This window comes from Triplophysa rosa, linkage group LG4 (genome assembly GCF_024868665.1).
Source record: "Triplophysa rosa linkage group LG4, Trosa_1v2, whole genome shotgun sequence".
Lineage (NCBI taxonomy): Eukaryota > Metazoa > Chordata > Actinopteri > Cypriniformes > Nemacheilidae > Triplophysa > Triplophysa rosa.
This window is the reverse complement of record NC_079893.1, coordinates 3303529-3324165: the sequence shown is the minus strand read 5'-3', so window position 1 is coordinate 3324165 and position 20637 is coordinate 3303529. Positions and strand designations below refer to the sequence as shown.

At 38.8% G+C, this 20637-nt stretch overlaps 2 protein-coding genes across 3 annotated transcripts; one reads left to right on the top strand and one right to left on the bottom strand.

Annotated features, from left to right (window-relative positions):
* Positions 1 to 627: 627 nt before the first annotated feature.
* Positions 628 to 5280, bottom strand: mrpl39 (mitochondrial ribosomal protein L39). Its single transcript, XM_057332134.1, has 10 exons — positions 5102 to 5280; positions 4106 to 4312; positions 3790 to 3929; positions 3586 to 3685; positions 3443 to 3510; positions 3257 to 3369; positions 3041 to 3106; positions 2811 to 2964; positions 1560 to 1607; positions 628 to 772 (listed from the first exon to the last, which is right to left on the bottom strand). Exons 1-10 carry the CDS (start codon positions 5139 to 5141, stop codon positions 692 to 694), a joined length of 1017 nt encoding a protein of 338 aa, XP_057188117.1. The 5' UTR covers positions 5142 to 5280; the 3' UTR covers positions 628 to 691.
* An 11303-nt stretch (positions 5281 to 16583) lies between these two features.
* LOC130553272 (C3a anaphylatoxin chemotactic receptor) lies at positions 16584 to 20612 on the top strand. 2 transcript variants are annotated; one of them, XM_057332139.1, is made up of 2 exons: positions 16584 to 16949; positions 18929 to 20612. In XM_057332139.1, the coding sequence occupies exon 2, from the start codon at positions 18951 to 18953 to the stop codon at positions 20004 to 20006; it is 1056 nt and encodes a 351-aa protein (XP_057188122.1). In that variant the 5' UTR covers positions 16584 to 16949; positions 18929 to 18950; the 3' UTR covers positions 20007 to 20612. The 2 variants fall into 2 exon arrangements, with proteins under 2 accessions (XP_057188122.1, XP_057188121.1); XM_057332138.1 differs by lacking the exon at positions 16584 to 16949 and adding an exon at positions 16978 to 17357.
* Positions 20613 to 20637: the final 25 nt, after the last annotated feature.

Here is a 20637-nt window from a genome sequence, read left to right as displayed (position 1 = left end):
CGAGTTGTTCCAAATCTGTATAAATGTCTTTGTTCTGATGAACACAGAGAAAGATATTTAGAAGAATGCTTATAACCAGACAGATTTTGCCCCCCATTGACTCCCATAGTAGGAAAAAATACAATGGTCGTCAAAAGTGCCCCAGAACTGTTTGCTGTCCTACATTCTTCAAAATATCTTCTTTTGTGTTTAACAGAACAAAAAACGATTAAGTAATTTTTCCTCCTATGGCAGTCAATGGGGGGCAAAATCTGTCTGGTTATAAGCATTCTTCTAAATATCTTTCTCTGTGTTCATCAGAACAAAGACATTTATACAGATTTGGAACAACTCGAAGGTGAGTAAAGGATGACAGAATTTTCATTTATGGGTGAACTGTCCCTTTAATATCACAGTTAGTTCTCCTAGACATCAATGAGATTAAATGGACGGAGAATGAAAAGTTTTGCTTTAAGTCTCGTCTGCGTCTCAGATATTTCTTATGAGAAAAATATTTCACAAAGGAATCTCCGTTAATCACAACAGAGTCACAAACCGAGCTCAGATTTGTCGAGTCAATATCAAGATCTCAACATGAACCCAGATTATCAGAATAAATGTGGACATACAAACACAAAGTCTGAAAGCTTTTTGTCCGCTTGTTTATTGAACATGACAATACAAACACTGAATGCTGGGGTAGAGGTGTAGATTACTGCTGAGGGGAGGAGGAAGGGGGCGTGGCCTCGTGTGTGAGGGGTGGAGTCACTGGGGAGGATGAGGAAATCTCTACCTGTAGAAAGAATAAAATAACAAAAGAAAATTGGGAAGATACTAAAATAGCTGTGGTGTGGTATTTAAAGATTAATCGATTCTGTAAATTCACACAAGTGCATTTTAAAGAATATCCTGGGTTTAAATTCTATGTCCATAATCTGTGACATGCGTACAGTCACCAAAAAAAACATGAATCTCTCAATTTATTACTCAGGAAGAATAATGAGAAAAAATCTGATGTTCAATGTTCTTTTTTTAGAAATATCTATAGGATTTGTATTAAATCTACATGCATTGAATCGAAACGAATCGGACCGAATCAAGATCTTGCGAATCGGAATCGAATCGTAAAAAAAACCTTTTGGTAGCAAACTGTTAGCAGTGTCAAAAAGTGAAATGTTTACAGCTGTAAGTCTATACGTCTTCTGTTGAATTCTGGAGGCTGTGGTGGTCTTATATGATGGGGTGGAGGCTCATTCCACCAGAGAGGAACAGAACGGGTGAATGCTTTTGAGAGCAATTTGGTGTCTGTTGTGAGGGAACAATCAGGCGTTGTTTTACCGATCGTGAAACAATTGCAAGTACGCAAGGACACTACATGTGAGCTCAGACAACATGAATCTCCACTCCACGGGAGTCAAACAAAATCACATCTGCCTGAAACAGCTGTCAGAAAAAGATGTGACCCACAACTTCAATATTAATCTAGGAAAAACATTCAACTGATTAACATCACGTCACAGATGTTCATAGAGATTTCAAGATTCGGTTTAATATCACATAAACGAATAGACGCTACTTACTAGTCTCTCCGCTCTCTGGCGCAGTTTTCTCCAAATTGTATGATGAGCCTTACAAAACAAACATAAGACTTTGGATTACATACAGATTTGGGAATAATATTAATTTTTAAAGCACAAATATAAACATTACAAAATCATACCCAAAAGCTCTACTTATACATCATTTGAAGCTTACAGATGTGTATGAGGGCGAGGAGATAGGGAGTTTTCGATACAGATTTTTCACGTACTTGCTCAATAACTGATCATACTTTACTTTTAACCAAGAAAAAGTTACAGATCGCTGCTTTAAGTGTGTGTCCCTCTGTCATTACACATGACATCTTCATGCGTGATTCTCACAAAATCCTGGTTTCAAGATGTCACATTTTCTTAAAAACGCTCGCATCAACACATTTTCTTTAATCTTCATTAAAACAAGGTACGACATGTTTAAAATTTCATTTCAAAACTTTTACTGACAGTTTAACACAATTTTGAACATTTTCTTACAAAAAAAGGCCTTAAAAATTCTCATTACCGCAACCATTAAAAACGGTCAATCCTATAGCATGTTTGGCTAAAAAATATGTTTTTATTAATCATACATAGTAAGATATCAATGAATTATATTTTAATATAAAAGTATACATGTAACATGAAATGAGGAAAACTACCCGTATTAGTAATGCGAATAATAAAAGTTGTGTACAAAAGACAGTATTAAGCTTTTAACTAGAAAAAATAAAAAAGTAATCTGTTAACCTGTTAGCCATTTGAAAGGTACTGGCAGATGTGTTTCTTCGCATAAAATCAATCTTAATGTAAATATATTTGTGTGTGTGTGTGTAAACAGTTTTTTTTTAATGAAACAGAGGATGAGAATATCACTCATGGATGCTTCCCCCCCCAATATTTCTTCATTTTTAATATACGTGAATGTTATATCAATAGTTTTTTTGTCAGTTGAGGTCATCTAGTAGAACATCCAATCGTTTTACAGAATGTTTAGATTTCACTTTGTTTAAATAACAACATATAATGTGAATCGGGACATGTTACGGTAATGAGAATTTCAGCAGAAAAAAGCAATAAAATACATAATTAATTACTTAAAATGATGTCTTTGTGCAAGGTCGATAACACAATTATGTTTATTATGATCGTTTTTTGTGTTACGGGATTTTATAATTAAAATCTTTACAACCGTGATGTTTCAGTGGTTTCGTGAGAACGACCCTTAAACACAATACAAGCATCAGATGTACGTACGGTGAGATTGACAGGCAGCGACAGGCCCTGAGCTCTTCGTTGCACACCCCACGCTCTCTCTCCTAACGTATGTATGGCTGTGACCTCATACTGCGAGCACATACCCGTCCGGGTCACCAGAGGACCGTCGCTCAACATCACATGATCTCCACACCTGACACACAGAGAGCAGATGAATGAGAGTGTGTGTGTGTGTAGCAGGTAAACAGAATACATGTTTGTGTGTTTACCTGTATAGCGAAACTGTCCCGTTCTGACTCTGAGCTGCACTTTCTTCAACCTGCTCCTGTTTATACCTGAGCAAACACAATCCAGAGAAATACGGAACATACTTACAACACATCTGCACAGATGTCTGAACACTATCGCCTCCTTCAGTACAACACTGCCACAATAATACAGAAAGAATAATGATGAGGACGTCTGTAATGTATAAAGTGTTGTACCTGCCGTGAGAGAAGATCTCCAGCGCTACCGACGGTGAAACCTCTAAAGGTTCCCATGGAATATCCTTCTGAATGAGCTGAAGAGCCTCGCGGGTTAAAGAGCGCAGATTCTCCTGCAACGCACACTCGGAATAAACACACATTCACGTGTGCTCACTGTCGTGAAGACAAAGAATCAGCTCTGACCTCTGTAGGGGTCCACGAGTCTAACCGAGGGTCCAGAACCACATCGCAACAAAAGGCACCGGCGCTCACTAGAAACACATTAGGTTGAGACATCAACATCTCTCATGACACATATACAATGATTCTGCAGGTGTATATCATACCTGGTACTTCAGGAATCTTTAGAAGCTCAACACTGTATTCGTCTTTAAAGGCTCCATCGAGCACCTGTCCCAGAAGAGCCGCACAGGAACGCCAGTAAGCCTGATACGCACGAATACACACAGGTTTACGGGTCACATGCAATTTATGTATGGAATAAAACTCTGTTTTGTTCACACAGAAACTGGTATGCCCACACAGTTCACCTGATTGACTATCTGCGGGGCTTCATCTTTAAAAGTGAGGAGCGTGAGGTCACAGGAGCGGGTCAAAGGTCGATGCATGTGCCACGGCTGCCCATCGACTAGAGCGAAAGCAGAACTCTTCACATGCCACTCGGACAGATCTGACATGAGAAAAACAAAATGAGCTTCCAAATAAATAAAGAGTTTGAATCTTTTGCTTCTGTGCTGTCACAGAAAAAATTATTATTTGATTATTTTTTAATTGATTCATTTATTTTCATTTTTGGGTGAACTATCCCTTGAACACACGTGTAGTAGTGTAGTCACAGATACTCACGGCGTGTGCAGCTGTGTGGCGTTGATACGCCTTTGTTCATGATGAGTAGAGACCCCTGGAGTCCGGGCCCCTGTAGGGTCACCTCGATCTTCTCTGTGCGTGGATAGAGAGCGCGCTGACGCGTCTGCTCTTTAAAGAACAGAGAGCTGCGTTGACTGCGCACTTCTGCAGAAGAGAGGCGTGCAGCTGCTGCGCTGGACACCAGACCTGTAACACAACAGAGAAAAAAAAACTGTCACTTTAACTTATAAAATTCATCCATCAAAGATACATAACAAGAAATATAGAAAATCTCTCTTTGATGATTGAGCTGATGAAATATCAAAAACATAAAAATCTGACTTATGTTTTATACTGTGTATTTATAATATATTCTGTGTGTCTTTAAATTGTGATAAGAACATTTAATGTGATCAAGTTATAACAGCTGTTAAAAAAGGTTGCATTCTCTATCTTTAATACCCATTTTCCAAAATGTCCTGTTTTTAATTATTTCCCCCTTATTTCTGTAGTATTTTATTTTAATCAAATAACGTGTATATAATTAACTATAATAAGGTTTTATTTTATAATAAAATAATTTTACGTTATTGTAATGATATAAAAAAATCAAATGGTTTATTTTATGGATTCACTAAATTATTTTCTACAATAAATCATAAAAATATGTAAATGGTTAAACATGAATAAATATGCATATGCCAGAGGAAAAACGCCATATTGTCTTAAAATAATATTCTTCCTTTTTTTGTGACAATAACACACATATCTAAAACCCATGGCGATGTGAAAACACACTGTATTACCATAGTACATGATATTTTGTTTTACTATACGTTTTCTATAAATCCACAGATTAAGTAATTACGTGAGATAACAGCTGAACAGTACGTGAGTAGATGAATGTTAACCAAGTTGTAATATTTTAATCATCTGTCAGATGTGATGTGAATACATGAAGGTCAGTGGATTCATGTGACGGAAAATTAAACTTACTGCGTTGCAGCATCTGACACACTGTCCGACCAACAGCCATTAGTCACAGAAAAATCCTGCCGTAATATAAACAGATAAATATGATCTTAAATGTGATTTTAACTAAATAAACCTGCTAACTAACAGAATCCATCACCATGCTGTAACATCTTCCGGTTAGAGCGACCGAGTACAGCGATAAAAACATTCCGTGTGATGTGAGGCGTAGAGATTGTGGTTCCGCTTTCTTACAGCGTTACAACTCCCCAGAAATAATGTTACGTTTGTGTTTTTTTACTAATATATAAGTATATATTATATATAAGTATATATATACGTTTTTTTACTAACTATATTTTCTGTGTGTTTGCTCACTAAAAAGCTTTATCGGGTGTTCTGGGTGGTTACTACTAGACCCTTGGTCTGTAAAACTGTTTGATCTGTAGCTTGTTTCATCATTCAAAATATTGTAATCTAGTCACTGAGTGTTCATGTAGCTCAACTGTTACTGCGTTAACAGCAGGGAACACACAAACTGACCAAATATATCACTTGAATGCACTGCTTTGGATTAAAGCATCTGCCAAATCCAATTCATAAACCTCATAACTTAAAATTTATTTTATATACGTGTGGTCTGATTTATGAGCTAAAGTGTTGGGTGGAACTCTAATAAACCAAGGATTCACCATTCTGCAGATGACATTCATGCAGAGCCGATCCTCCCGGAGCCCCCTTGAGTACGTTACCGAATCAAAAACACTATACGCAATTTTTATAACTTGCGGATTCAACTTTACAGGAATCATTTGGAAATGTCCTTTTTAATACTTAATTTATTTAATTACTTTGACATACTCTGTCTCGGACATCGTGTAGTGCGCGGCAGGTGATGACATGCGCGTGACGGTGCACGTTTACATGACCATGGCTATAAAACGGAGCTATCCATATTTAGCGGGAAAAGGGCACGTGTTGTACTATTTTCAAAGTCTAATTTTGTTTTGCCAAATTATGCAATTACAGATTTACAAATTCAGTATTTATTCAGATGGCATAAATTTGGTTTGACGTTGGACTCCGATAGTCTGAATTTAGGGACCGTCTCCAAAGTTACATACATACGCTACACGTTAATATACATGTTTTTAACTTCAATAGCATTTAAAGGGAATGACTTAGTCACAAAACCAGCTATACAGTGTTCATGTGGGTGTCATAGTTTGCCCATGATAATGTCATTTTTGTGTCATCAAATTTAGAGAATTATTTATGTGTTTTCTTATGCTTGGCTTTCTTGAGTAAACTATATTTAATCATGTTTTATTTTTGTTAATCACTCATTTGGTTAGTTAAAGTTTTTTTGACAGCTAGATGGTTCCAGAGCAATGCGTTACTTTGGGTAAAGAATTATTTACACGTGAATCAAAATGTGAATTTAATTTTCAACTTAATTGTTCTAACTGTCCGTTATTCATTTAAGTGTGTTAATTGATTTATTCTTTTTATCTCTTATAGTTAACAGTTATGTTTATCTAAATTGAACTATGACAAGAGCCCCCACAAAGGTTTGCTTAGAGCCCCAGACGTGTAGGATCGGCATTGCATTCATGCAACATTCAAGCAAGAACTGGGACTCTCCCAATGGGGAAACCTGAGGTTTACTGGTACACTAAAGGTTAAAGTGGTTTTTTAAAACCCATTTCAGGCAATGAATCACACCTTGAAGAGTCTGAACCTACAACTTTCAGATTACGAGAATTTTAACCACAGAACCACCGCCAGCCCAGTCATCTGAAAACACACAACTGCCAACAGAGTAACTGAACAGAAACACTTTTGTTATGTGAGCTCAAATCGTTTATATGCAAATGCACATATTCTGCCTGTCAAAAAGAAAACGCAAATCAAACATCGGGGCCAAAAGTTCATTTTATTCATTGTTGTTTCACACAGAGTTTGCATAAATGTGTTCCTCTATTGTCAAATATGATTATGTAGTGAATGGAAGATTCAAGCTATCCTTTCCTCTGCGCTGGCGCATTCTGGTCGTGTGAATACCGGCAGGCCGGAGTGAATATCTGACAGCTCCAGTCACCGACAGCACTAACACATGTGCGAGAGTTTCGACGAGAGTCAGTTTCGACGTCATCTGAACTCTCAGATGCTTTGCCTTCCCTTGAGGTTTGGTCACCAGCGCAGGACTAATGCTAACAGCACAGGTGTTCGATACCACAAACCCCTATCACGATTAGCATTAATCCTGAACTGAGACACGAGCTTCATAACATCCATTTCATTGGCCACGAACAAACCTGTTGAGTAGAAACAAAGTAATCAGAATTAATCATATATTAGAGATTCGCATGATGAAATCACATACATGCATCTTCTACTTTTTGCATAACACCAATGGGATTGTCACCTGTACAAACAACGCATCTAGTTTTTCTATCAAAGGTTAATTTCTCTGGAAACTGAATGAGAAACTATATTTACTGTGGTTGACATTTTCCATCTTGCCCACTCAACCGCCCATTCAGTTCCTAATATGTGATATGATCTGCGCGACTGCTGTTCTTGCAGTTTCCTCCTTTACCCCTTTAGCTTTTATAGTATATATTTTTGTTCTAAATTACATTGATTTACATTTAGTGCTGTTTAAGCCTGAATAAAAAGGAAGGAAACGTAGAAAACCACAGGTGTGACGTATCCTCGCAGCAGTCTAATCTCATGCGGTTACTGAAGTATGTTTACCTGTTCAAACTTCCTTCCTGTAGGCAGCACTTGTTCTCTTTTCTAACATATTCCTCCTCATGTTTGTGATTCTCTGTCGAAGCCGCACGCACACATGTCCGCAGGTATTCCATTGATTTCAGATCTCCTTTCCTCTCGCCTCTTTCTCTGTCCGTCTCTCCTGAGAATCGCAGCACATTGAGGAGACTGCACACGTTTATATGTGTTGGAGAGTTGTGACTCATCTAAAATTTCCCATCAACGGAAATTTGCAAGCTGGGGAAAGTGCATGATCCATTTATGCAAATGACAAGACCATCATCATTCAAAGTTAAGTACAATCAATTAAGGGACTAATATAAATGCAAATAAAATGAAATTGAAAATGAATACTGGAAAGTTGCTTTTAACCTTACTACTGGGAAACAACATGACATGATATCTTAGGTGATTCAATGCTGTTTGAATTCCCCCAAAACCATATGGATTGTGTAACTGAAGTGACGCCAATAGGCTATTCAGTCTGAAGAGTTTTACAGGTGAAAATAGGGCTGTCACAAAATAAATAAATAAACTATTCTGTCAAAAAAAAGATTATTTTGCCCACTGAATCACTCTTGGTGTGAGGATAGGGAGGTGGAGAAAGAGTCTGTAACCACTGTGCCTCTCAAGGAAAAATGTAAAGCAGGTGCAATTCCACCACCTACTAGTCTAAACCAGATACTTGATTATTTTACTATATTATCATTTGTTGTAACACAATATCAATAATCACAGTTAGCAGAAGAAAACATTCTGTCAAAATGAAGTCACCCTCACGTCATTCTTCTGTGGAACACAAAAGAAGATATTTTGAGAAATGTGTCAGTGGTTTTGTGTCTATATAATGGAAGTCAATGGGGGCCAGTTTTGTTTCATTACCAACATTCTTCCAAATGTTGAAAGTGTGTTCATAACGTATAGCCAGAAAACTATTGCATTGTTCTAGTGCTTTACTGCAGTTCGGTGTAGTAGCAGTTTCATTTCTCCCTTGGAATAATATACTTTTTAGTTTAGTATAAGTTTCTTTAGACAAAAGCACCTGTTAAATGCATGAATGTAGAACCAGAGTCAGGATAGGTTTGATTTTGAAGTAGTTTATTTAAATCCTCATGTCATTTCAATTTTTTTGTTGAAAAAAACGTTCTTTTGCGGAACACAAAAGAAGATATTTTGAAGAATGTCAGTAACCAAGTAACACAGGCCCCCATTGACATCCATTGTACGGACACAAAACCAGACATTTCTCAAAATATATTTTTTTGTGTTCCTCATAAGAAACACATCATATAGATTTTGAATGACACGAGGGTAAATAAATGATGAAAGAATGTTCATTTTGGGTGAACTGTCTCTTTAAGAAATCCCCTGTCAGTCACAGCTGACCGAATTTTACAATTTTTCCTAAAGTCTGGTGCTCAAATACACAAAACATTTGTTTACTAATTCGTCCAAAAGAATGGGATGTTCATTCTCAGATCACGTCCAGATAACATGAATCGTGAAATCTGGATCGTGCCAGGTGTAGACATGAGAGCAGACATGTCGATTCCATTTCTATTTTTATTCTTATTTGTTTATAATTTCACCAGTATCAAGAATAAATCCTGATATTTGGTGACTACAGAATCTATGACATTATAGAGGAGGCATGTGGGGAAATTTCAGGGACAATCAGAGCAGAGATGAAGGGACAGAGACGTGTGGGGGAGCAGGGGGATGCCCCTAAATACTGGAAATTCACAGCCTACATCTCTTACCGTTTGACTGATGCGGTTCAAGTCAGACTTTTGGAGTGCAGGACGAAGCTTCTCTTCCCAAACGTTGCGATGCGGAGAAGCGTTTAGGTCTGTTATGATGTCTGCTGTGATCAGACATGCCATTCTGAGCGTTTATGAATAAATGCAATTTCTCATCCACATCCCAGTTCATATGTTCACACAAAATGATGATGTCACTTCCCAGTTGTGTGTGCGTCCTGAAACCACAAAACAGCAACATTATATTCAGTGATTTGAATATATAAACGTGTGCTGAGGTCAACTATGAAACTTTCACACAGAGAAATGAATAAGCACCGAAGCACGACACATCAGTCATATCTGAATGAATGTGAGTGTGTGAGGGACAGAAGCAGAAGACCCAGTACACACTACGGTAATGCAAAAGGGGAATTCACAAAAACATTAAGGGGCACGATACATGCTGAAGTTTATATCAGTACTGTATGAGTAAATGATAAAAGGCAACTTTAACTGAAGGAAAGTCTTCGAGATTTGTACAAAACCTGTGAAATGTACACATGCCGGTCCAAAGTTCTCCAGATGCAGTGTCTAAAGACTTAACGCTGAGCATCCTGTGTGTGATGAACTACATTTACTTACATAGAGGAGTGGGTGCAAGACAGCGAGAGAGAGAGAGGAAGAAATCGAAAGAAAGCGAGTGAGGGGAAACGCATCATATGCGTGTGCTGACCTCATCCATGTATGACATTTAAAGATCAATGAAGGTTTCTTGTAAAACGCTCTGGTCGCAGCTGCCGCGCTCGCATTATCATTTAGTGGAACGAGAGAGCGGTGGAAATTTCTCCTTAACTCTTTAACGCGTGCCAAAAAGAGTCTGTTTAATGAAATCGTTATTAGTATTCACTGGAGTCGAGTTTGCCCGTCCCTACAGCAACGCCAGGCTGTTATGGAAGGTTGCCAGGGCATTGCTATGCGGTTGCTAAGGTGCTCGAAATAATTGTTAGTATGTGTTGTGGGGTTACCGGGGTCCTATGCAGGTGGTTGGCAATTATACTGTCAGCCCAAATCGAGTTCAAATCGGATGTAAATCCTTGTGTACCAGAAAGACTCATTTTTTGTCCTTCGTTTCTGTGATATCTGCATTGGTTGCTATGGCAATGACGCCACGTCAAAAAGACGTCTGATGTGTTACGTTTTATAAGGGGTGATAGCGTGATATATGGAGAAATTTCGAACCACATTCGGATGTTACTTGAAACGGATTTAGGACATGGGATTTCAAAGGATATGTTTACAGTTCACACTTGTTAAATATGATTGGATGCCGATGGAGCATCTATGGGGTTCAGGTCAGGCGGGTTTGCTGGCCAATCACGCACACAGTACCACCATGGTCATTGAAGCAGCTTTTGGTACCTTTGGCGGTGTGTGCAGGTGCCAAGTCCTGCTGGAAAATGAAATCAGCATCTCCATAAAGCTTGTCAGCAGAAGGAAGCATGAAGTGCTCTAAAATGTCCTGGTGGCTGCGTTGACTGTGGACTTCAGAAAAAGTCTGAAATGTCTGACTGTGGACTTCTCAAAAAATATTGACCTTTTCATGATATTCTAATTTTTTGAGATGTATATATTTGATTGGATTCCAATTTGATATGCACAGTAATCTGACTTGGACGGACATATTTTCAAGTCTGATTGTTAAGAGTGTAGATCTAGAAAACTTTAACGCAAAACTTCAGAAAAGAAACAGCTCGCCCCTTTTCACCAAGCCGTTTGATTTGAGATATGATTTGTGTCCACAGCACAAGGTTTCATATTTGTTTAGGGGTTTGTCCTAAAACCTAGTCACTGTATAAACTACACAAGTGATGCTTGCATTAAAAGACAGTATTAATAGTGAACGAAATGTAAGCATGGCCCGCAAGACACATCAAACAAGTCTTAGAAAATAATAATAATAAAAAAACAAGGCAAAGGGAGGAGAGTCACAAATAGAGAAAGTTCATTCACATCACGCATGCGTTTGAAAGTCCAGAGTAAAATCACAGAGAGGGAAAGTGATGGGGCTTATTTTTACATCTATTTCTTGACATGAAGAATTCACTTTTCATAAATAGGCAGAAATTTCACTCATGGGGGAATTTCACATGCTGTAACGTGTCTGTTTTCACTATTGATATGTTTGAAAGGGAAATGTTTATTAGTCAAACTGAATTGTAATTTATCACTCAACTCTCTCATATACATGATACAGGTGACTTCACAAGAACAATTCTGTCTAGACTTAAGAAGAGTTTATTTGGAGACACAAAGCTCTCCTGTAAAACAAATCTATTACCAGAATTGAAATCAATGCACTGTAAGTTGTTTTGGACAAAACATCTGCAAAACAGATGAATAAATGTAAACGTAACGTAAATGGAACATACACCTGTTTATTAGCGCCTTGAAGACATCTTCTGCTTGGAATGACAGTATAATATATGACCATGGCACGTTCTCTTCAAAGTCGTCAGGTGTTAAAATAACCCAACCCGAACTGTATTTGCGTGTATGTTATGGCATCAGGTTCAGGATTGGTAAGGAGTAACTATTGAGCGGAACCGTGAGATTTTGGGAACTTTCCCATCCATGTCCTAGGACTTCACACACCGCTTAAAGTGAATCTGAGAAAGAAAACATGCATACAAAATTAAATCTAAAACAAAGAAAATAATAAAAATAAAAATATCAACTTATTTACTGAATAAAAATAAAAACCAAAATAAATTTTAAATATTTCTTACTGGAGAGAGAGAGAGAGAGGGAGAGAGAGAGAGAGAGAGAGAGAGAGAGAGAGAGAGAGAGAGAGAGAGAGAGAGAGAGAGAGCCGATAGAGACGGAGAGAGAGGGAGAATGAGAACGACCGGACAGTGAGAGGAGAGAGAGAGAGCAGAGAGAGAGAGAGAGAGAGAGACGAGAGAGAGAAGAGCAGAGAGAGAGAGAGAGAGCGACGAGACGTAGAGAGAGACGAGTAGAGAGAGAGAGACGATCGAGACAGAGAGCAGACGAGACGAGCACAGAGAGCAGAGAGAAAGGAGAGAAGAGAGGACCGGAGGGAAGGAGAAGAGAGAGGAGAGAGAGATAGAAGAGAGAGATCACACAATGAGAGAGAGAGAAGAGAAGAGACGCGAGGGAGACGACCATAGAAAGCGAGACCGGAGACCGAGAGAGAGATACGGACAGACGGAGAGAGAAGACGACGATGACGAGCAGCAGCACGAGAGAGAGAGAACGAGAACTACTAAGGCAGCGAGACTACCGACAGAGCGAGATAGAGACGGCCACATGAAATTCGACGCGCTCTCGACGAGAAAGACGAGGAGAGAGGAGAGACACGAGAGAACAGGAGAAGGAGAGGTGGAGAGAGGAAGCAGAGAGGGAGAGATTGACGAGACGTAGAAGAGAGACGACGAGAGAGTGTAGAGATAGAGAGAAGAGGAGAGACGCCGGACGGAGAGAGCGGAGGCGAGAGCGCAAGAGAGAGAGAGAGAGAGCGAGAGAGAGAGAGAGAGCGAGAGCGAGAGCGAGAGCGAGAGAGGGGGGGATAAACAACCAACCAACCAACATAATATTTTTACGATTTTAAGATTTAAAATAATCCTAATAAAAAAAATCAAAACTGAAATGGGAAGTGCTTCTGAACCAGTGTTTACGTCTTACAAAGTAGTCTATAATGATCGGATTTTGCTTGAAATGTCATGTACATTGTCATGCAAATCTAAAGTAGACTGCAATTTTATGTTATGTTAAGGCAAAAGCTGCAAGTTAACAGTGTGTTCCTGCTTCTATTAGGGTTACTTCACCCCAAAATGTCTTTGTTCTGATGAACACAGAGAAAGATATTTGGAAGAATGCTTATAACCAGACAGATTTTGCCCCCCATTGACTCCCATAGTAGGAAAAAAACAATGTTAGTCAAAAGTGCCCCAGAACTGTTTGCTGTCCTACATTCTTCAAAATGTCTTCTTTTGTTAATTTTCCTACTCAGTGTGGGGGGGGGGCAAATCTGTCTGGTTATAAGCATTCTTCCAAATATCTTTCTCTGTGTTCATCAGAGCAAAGAAATTTATTCAGATTTGGAACAACTCGAGGGTGAGTAAACGATGACAGAATTTTCATTTTTGGGTGAAGGATCCCTTTAATCATGCCTAAAGATTCAGATTAATTTATCATCGGCAAACACAGTTTTAAATGAAGACAGAAAAACACACCGAACCACAGCATTAGTAACGACTGAACAAGAAGACCGGAGTCACCGGACTCCCACTGACTCCCTCACCACACTGCCGCTGACCTCCCACCCGTCTCCTCATCTCATCGACCAATCCTGACAAAGCGATGATGAACATCATCAGCCCTGTCACAAGAGAGACTAAACACACAAGCGGAATATGACAAAACATAACTGACTGACGTGAACACAACAAACTAAAAAGCAAAGAATTCACTGTGAATGCACTGTCAAGTTTAAAAGTTTCAAGACTGATAAGAGTTGCTAATCAATGTTTTTACATCAGTCAACTTCTTCATGGGCTTTTAAATAAAAGGGGTTTGAGGTTATAAGAGATTTTTTAATGCTGACTGTTGAACAGACTGATTGATGTTCGGGGTTCGAGAAATGCTGAAATGTAGAGCATTAGCTTCATCTGCAGGCCATGAGCCAAATGACACACATAAACACAATGACCTCAGCCACCTATTGGCAGAGTTCTGAAAATAGCAATGATGTCAAAAAAATTTAAGAATCAGTAACAAAACATGTCTAGTGTTGAAAAACGGAGGTCTTTGTCCTTTATTTAAACAAAGGGTTAACATGAGGGACGAACTGTTGTGGCGTTGTGTTTAGAGTGTAAACTGAAGCTCAAAAAAATATATTGGATTTTGTCTGCATTTGTTAGCCTGCAAAAATCTCAACAACAAAAAAAGCACAATGTATAGCTTCAAATATCTACACTAATCCCCAGCTTAAAGCACTAAATATTTAATAATCATAATGACTTAATAATAATTCATAATAATCATTTAATATCATACACATAAACAAATTCCGTTTTACAAAATGCTCGGTCATTTTCAACCCAGCGTTGTGTCTAAAGGGATTAACCCAACCATTGGGTTGTAATTTAACCTACAGTCCTGCTCACCATTATTGGCACCAGTGTTGGGTAAGTTACTCTGAAAAAGTAATTAATTACTAGTTACTAATTACACATTCGATAATGTAATTAGATTACTGTACAAATTACTCTCTCCAAAAAGTATTTAATTACTTATTACTAATTACTTTCTATATCCTACATCAACCTTGATTAGTTAAGTGATTCAAGGATAGACATGAAACGGTTCTTTTAATTCATTCAAATAAATAATATAAAACTACATAAAGTATTATTATTAATTACAAATGTGAGAATTATACATTAAAGCACGGATTTTAAAGTTAGACTTTGAATTTTGATGTCAATTCCTCTTCTGCACACACATATTACACCAAGTATTTAGTTTAATTACATCAGAAGTAACTGTAATTAAATTACAGAAAAAATAAATAAGAGTAATCCCTTACTTTAATTACTGGAAAAGTAATTAAATTACAGTAACTAATTACTTAGTAACTAGTTACACCCAACACTGATTGGCACCCTTGGTAAATATGAGCAAAGGCTGTAAAAATAAATCTGCATTGTTTCTCCTTTTAATCTTTTATTAATGAGTCACTTGTTTTCCACGTAACTCCCCTTACGTTACCATACATCCACTTAAAAAACACATTTAAACGTGAGAACAGTGTTGAACGTATTTCACACAGAATGTGAGAACATAAGAAGCGGTAGTGTTTGATGTTATTTTAGATTTTTTTAGATTTAGATTCAATTTATTGTCATTGCACATGCACGAAGGTACAAGGCAACGAAATGTGACCTCTGCATTTAACCCATCCAGAGAGTAGTGAACACACGTACCCCCGGAGCAGTGGGCAGCTATCATTGCAGCGCCCGGGGAGCAAGTAGGGGTAAGGTGCCTTGCTCAAGGGCACCTCAGTTGTTACCCGCCGGCCCTGGGAATCGAACCGGCAACCTTCTGGTCACGAGTCCGACTCTCTAACCATTAGGCCACAACTGCCCTATCACATTCAGCAAGACTGACACGTGTTTTAGAAGAGTCCAAACAGCAAACAGACAAGCCTCTACAGGTTTACTCCGACTTAAACTAGTTTTAAAGTCGAATTATGCTTTATTAATAGCTACACACCTACATTCCCAAATGTTCACCGCAAATAGTTTGAAATAAAAACAAACAAAAAAATCGCAGGGTGTTTAATTAACATTTTAATTAGTTCACATTAGTTGACATTTTTATAAAAAATAAAACTATAGAATATTTCATCGGACGAAGTTCCGTGTTATCGGTCTGGCTAGTGGCTAGTAATAGGCCTATAACAAATGAACAATTTATTTTATATTTAACTTATATTAATATTTTCTTGTATAGTAATTGTATTAAATTATATCAACACTACTTAAAAGTTGTTGACTCTTTGCAGAGGTCTACCTGAAGTTAAAGGGATACTTCACCAAAAAACGAAAATTCTGTCATCATTTACTCACCCTTAGATTGTTCCAAACCTGTAAAAATGTCTTTGTTTTGCTGAACACACAGGAAGAAATTTGGAAGAATGTCAGATCTCACTCACTTTTCATTTTTCAGTAAAGTATCCCTTTAAGTTTGGGCCACATAACGTTTATGTTGTTGCCACTGAAACGGACTATAAAAACTAAAATATTACAAAAATCCAACTTTGGGACTTATTAACAATCAAAAACTCAAAACTGTCATATTTTAGTATCTTCAGTGTAGTCACCCTTTACCTTAAATTTGTAATATATATATATATATATACTGTATATATATATGTTCTCCTTTTTTATCAAGCAGCTTTTTGAGGTCTCACCCCGAGATGCTCATTAACAAACAGTGTTGAAAGATTTTACAACTAAGCTCTTTTTGGCTGTTTTTCGTTATTCGTCCACGAGAAACATTTCAGTCAAGCTTCTAAACAGTATCGCATCATAATCTCTGCTCAAATCTTGCAAATCAGTGTCTTGTATCTGAGCACTATAGTTTCATTACGACAGATAATAAAAGTGACTACTTATGTTGCAATCGACATGAAACACACACACACAACGTGGGTGAAAACACTCCCCTGCTGACTTCACGCACAACACACTCCCTCCTATCGATCAGTTCAACCAACATCAGTCTCCTGTCAAACATCTCTGCACACGCCGTCCAAACGTCCTCAGAAGGTAAGATCTGCTCCTTCCAACCCCATCAAACTATGAGATCTGAAGAGAAACTGTTTCTTAGAGAACTAAAGCTTGAAACTCCCCGTTGAAACGCTGTTACGCAGTGAAGGTTTTTTCTAGGTGAGCCGTGTTTAAGGTGTGTTCACATACCAGACACGCAGTGTGGATGTGTGTAAACAGGTTGTGAAGGGAAGGAGAACGTGCGGCATCAGGAGTTTAGCATTCCTGAGTTTCTCATTCAATGGGACATGCAAGGCATCAATTTACTGTCATTCGCTTCTCGTGTATGTTGTAATACTGAAACTAAATTGTTTAACCATATGAAAAACTCACAAAGCATTGATGCATTGCTAAAGAGACATAATGGATTTTTACAGTCAATATGCCATTCATCTACTGTTTATGCAGGTCAGGCATCTTTAATACATCTTTAAACATTAAACACAAATCAACTGTATCATTCACATCACAGACATTTTGGCTAAAGGGTGAAAAACAATGGAGTTGGTTCAAATCGGTACAGGTTTGGGTAATAGTGATGCTGGATTTAGCAAACACAAATGTTAATATGTGTAATAAAATGTTGAATAATACGCATGAATTCATGTAATCTCATCCGGATATTTCAGTGCAATCTGCTTTTGCACCAGCAATGGTTGGATTGAAAGGCAAGTTCACCCTAAAAATAAAATGTCATGTGGTTTAAAACCTGTACATGACTCTTTTGTGGAACACAAAAGATGTCTCTGTTTTGTGTTCATACAATGGAAGTTCATACAATTGTGTGCTGCAGAAGTCATACAGATTGGCAACGACATGAGGGTGAATAAATGGTTAACGACTTTTTAATTTTTGGGTGAACTACCACTTTAGGGGTGAAAGGGTTTTACACATGGAAAGTCGAATCAGATTGAATATCTGTAAAATTCCTAAACGTTTTTTTGTCGGGCTGTATGAACCATTATTACGACAAAACATTTCTGTTCTGTAGTGCAAAACGGTTCTTCAGATTTCTACAGAAAAGGTGAGAACGTGGTTATTTTAAGGACTGAAAGCGTCTTTGGAAACCCCAAAAAAAGGTTCTACGTCATTTTTACTTTTAAGTGTACAGGAAGTTTAAGTTCACCCAAAAATGAAAATTCTTTTATCATTCAACCTCATGTCATTCCAAATCTGCATGACTTTCTTCTGAAGGACATTGGTAACCAAACAACAGTGTTTTTTGTGTTCCACAGAAGAGTGAAGTGTGACATGAATGTGAATAAATGAAGGACATTAAAACCATAGGGCATGCCCGAATACCCACGCTCAACTTTTGATTACCCAATGGGACACACGGATAGTGGTGAAAAAGCAAGCTTACACATTTGCATCTTTTGATTTTCGATACTTTCAAGATATATAGCATGACACATGTTGGCAACGTTGGTTTGCATCAATAAAAAGGGCAACATGTTGAGTTTATTATTTCTTTTAAAACAATGAAAATCATTACTGACACCTCGCAATTTCAAGACACGTGAAAATCTGGACATGATGCATGCTAAGGGATACTTAGCTTGGAATACCGCTCCGAAGTGTGGTTTAGCTTGCTTCATTGGCACTTTGGAGCTTTGCCATGTCTCAAACTTGCACAGACCGCAAGACTTGCACACTTTCTGCTTTCAAGTGGCCAAAACCCCAAGTGTGGTTGTTCAGACAGGCCCACTGCCAAGAAATAAATGAACCCTCCCAATGAGTATTCAAGCCTACTGCGGTGCGCAAAAATATCTGTATAGAATGGTAAAATTATAATCTATCAAGTTTATTTCATAGAAAGAATTGTTCTCGTTTCAAAATACTTGTGAAAGAGGAAATGGTACACCACTTCCTTTCCGTCATTTGGCCACATTTTGCAAGAATAGGTGTGTTAGTAAATATTACTAGAACTGATGGACTGAGTGTGTTTAAATGCCATATCCACTTTCTCATTTCCACAGAGAATTAGCATCCTTCAAAGCAATGATGAACATCACCTCCAACCTCACCGAGCCCACCGTCTACCCCGGCGAGGCCATGCGGATTCTGCAGATGATTGTGACCGTTCTAATCTTCGTGGTGGGTGTGTTTCTAAACGGTCTGGTGGTCTGGGCTTTGGGGATACGGGTTCGCTGTCGGAGCCAGGGAACGGCTGGCGAGACGCAAGGTGCCGGCAGCTTCCGGACCTACGTAGTAAACCTGGCTTTTGCCGATTTGGTTCTGTTGCTACGCACGCCGCTGATGCTATCCTACCTGGCGCATAACTTCAGCTGGACACTGGGGGAACCCACGTGCAAGGTGGTCATCTACTTGCGCTGTCTCGGACTGTACGCAAGCGCATTCCTGCTGTGCGCCGTAGCGGTGGAGCGCTGCTTGTGTCTGCTCAGACCTGTCTGGGCTCGACTGAGACGCCCACGATGGGTCGTGCGGCTAGTCTGCACCTTAATCTGGGTGCTAGCGGCAGTTTTGGCCACTCCCTACATAAGTACAGCCAAACTCTATGTTGATCACAATCACACCAACTGCATAGAAAGCGACGAGGGTTCCGGAAAGGCCTTGATTGCAGTGGAGAACATTGCAGGCTTCTTGCTACCTCTGGTGATCTTTCTGTCCTGTAACATCGCAGTGCTGTTTTGCGCGAAAAAGACGGAGTGCGGCGTTGTGGCGCCGACTTCTCCCACCTCTTCGACCGGACTGAGTTACACGTCCCAGCGGCTTACCCGACTCTACCGAGTGCTTCTCCTCACCATGATCCTCTTTCTCACCTGCTGGGTGCCATACTTTACCTGTCGCTTCATGAGGGCTGTTTCACCCAAACGATCGCAGCTCTACAAAGGAGCGATCGGAGGTGCGTACGTGGCGCTGTTTCTGGTTTACATAAAGAGCGCGCTCAACCCCATCCTGTATGTGTTCGCGGCACGTGGATTGAGCCGCACCGTGCGCGAATCCCTTCTCTCTACGTTCGAGCGAGTTTTCAACGATGAATTTTCGGATTCTTTGCGAAGAAAATCCTTGCGAAGAAAAGACTCTCAGATTTAGAGGGAGAGATCGTGAATCTCACGCTACAAGTTTCAAAGCAAAAAGTGCTTTCCTGTGATCAGATTGTTGCCTTGCCGATACGAAACGTTAATAAAAACAATGTTAGCGATCATGGAGCAACATAAGAGGCCTTTATTCTCAATGGACCTTTATATATTAAAGACATGAAAGGATTTGGAACATGTTTTTATTATTATTCAAATGAATCGCGACACCATCGTGTTGCCTTTGCGTTGAAAAAAACTCAACAACTAATCAAAGACATTCTACAGAACAGTGAAGTTCTCAGATTCAGTATTAAGAAAGCCGCAGGAATGTTGTCTGATATCTGTGGAAGTAGGTATGCGGACTTTAAAGTACGGTGAAACACTTTCAATACTTTCCAAAGCTTTAATCGGCAGATCACATATAAAAACAAGCAAGCATGTGAACTGCCCAACTAAGGCATGTCACACAGATTAGATTAGATAAGAGTTAAGAACTCACATCCGGTAAATGTCATGTTTGTAAGGTGCTGTTACACAATGAGTCATTTTGAAATAAATAAGCAATTATTTTGTTAAACAACTGCTGTTGTCGTGAAAAAAATAAAAATCTTCTGAATGGTGTGCGAGTCTGTCCTGTGGTTGTA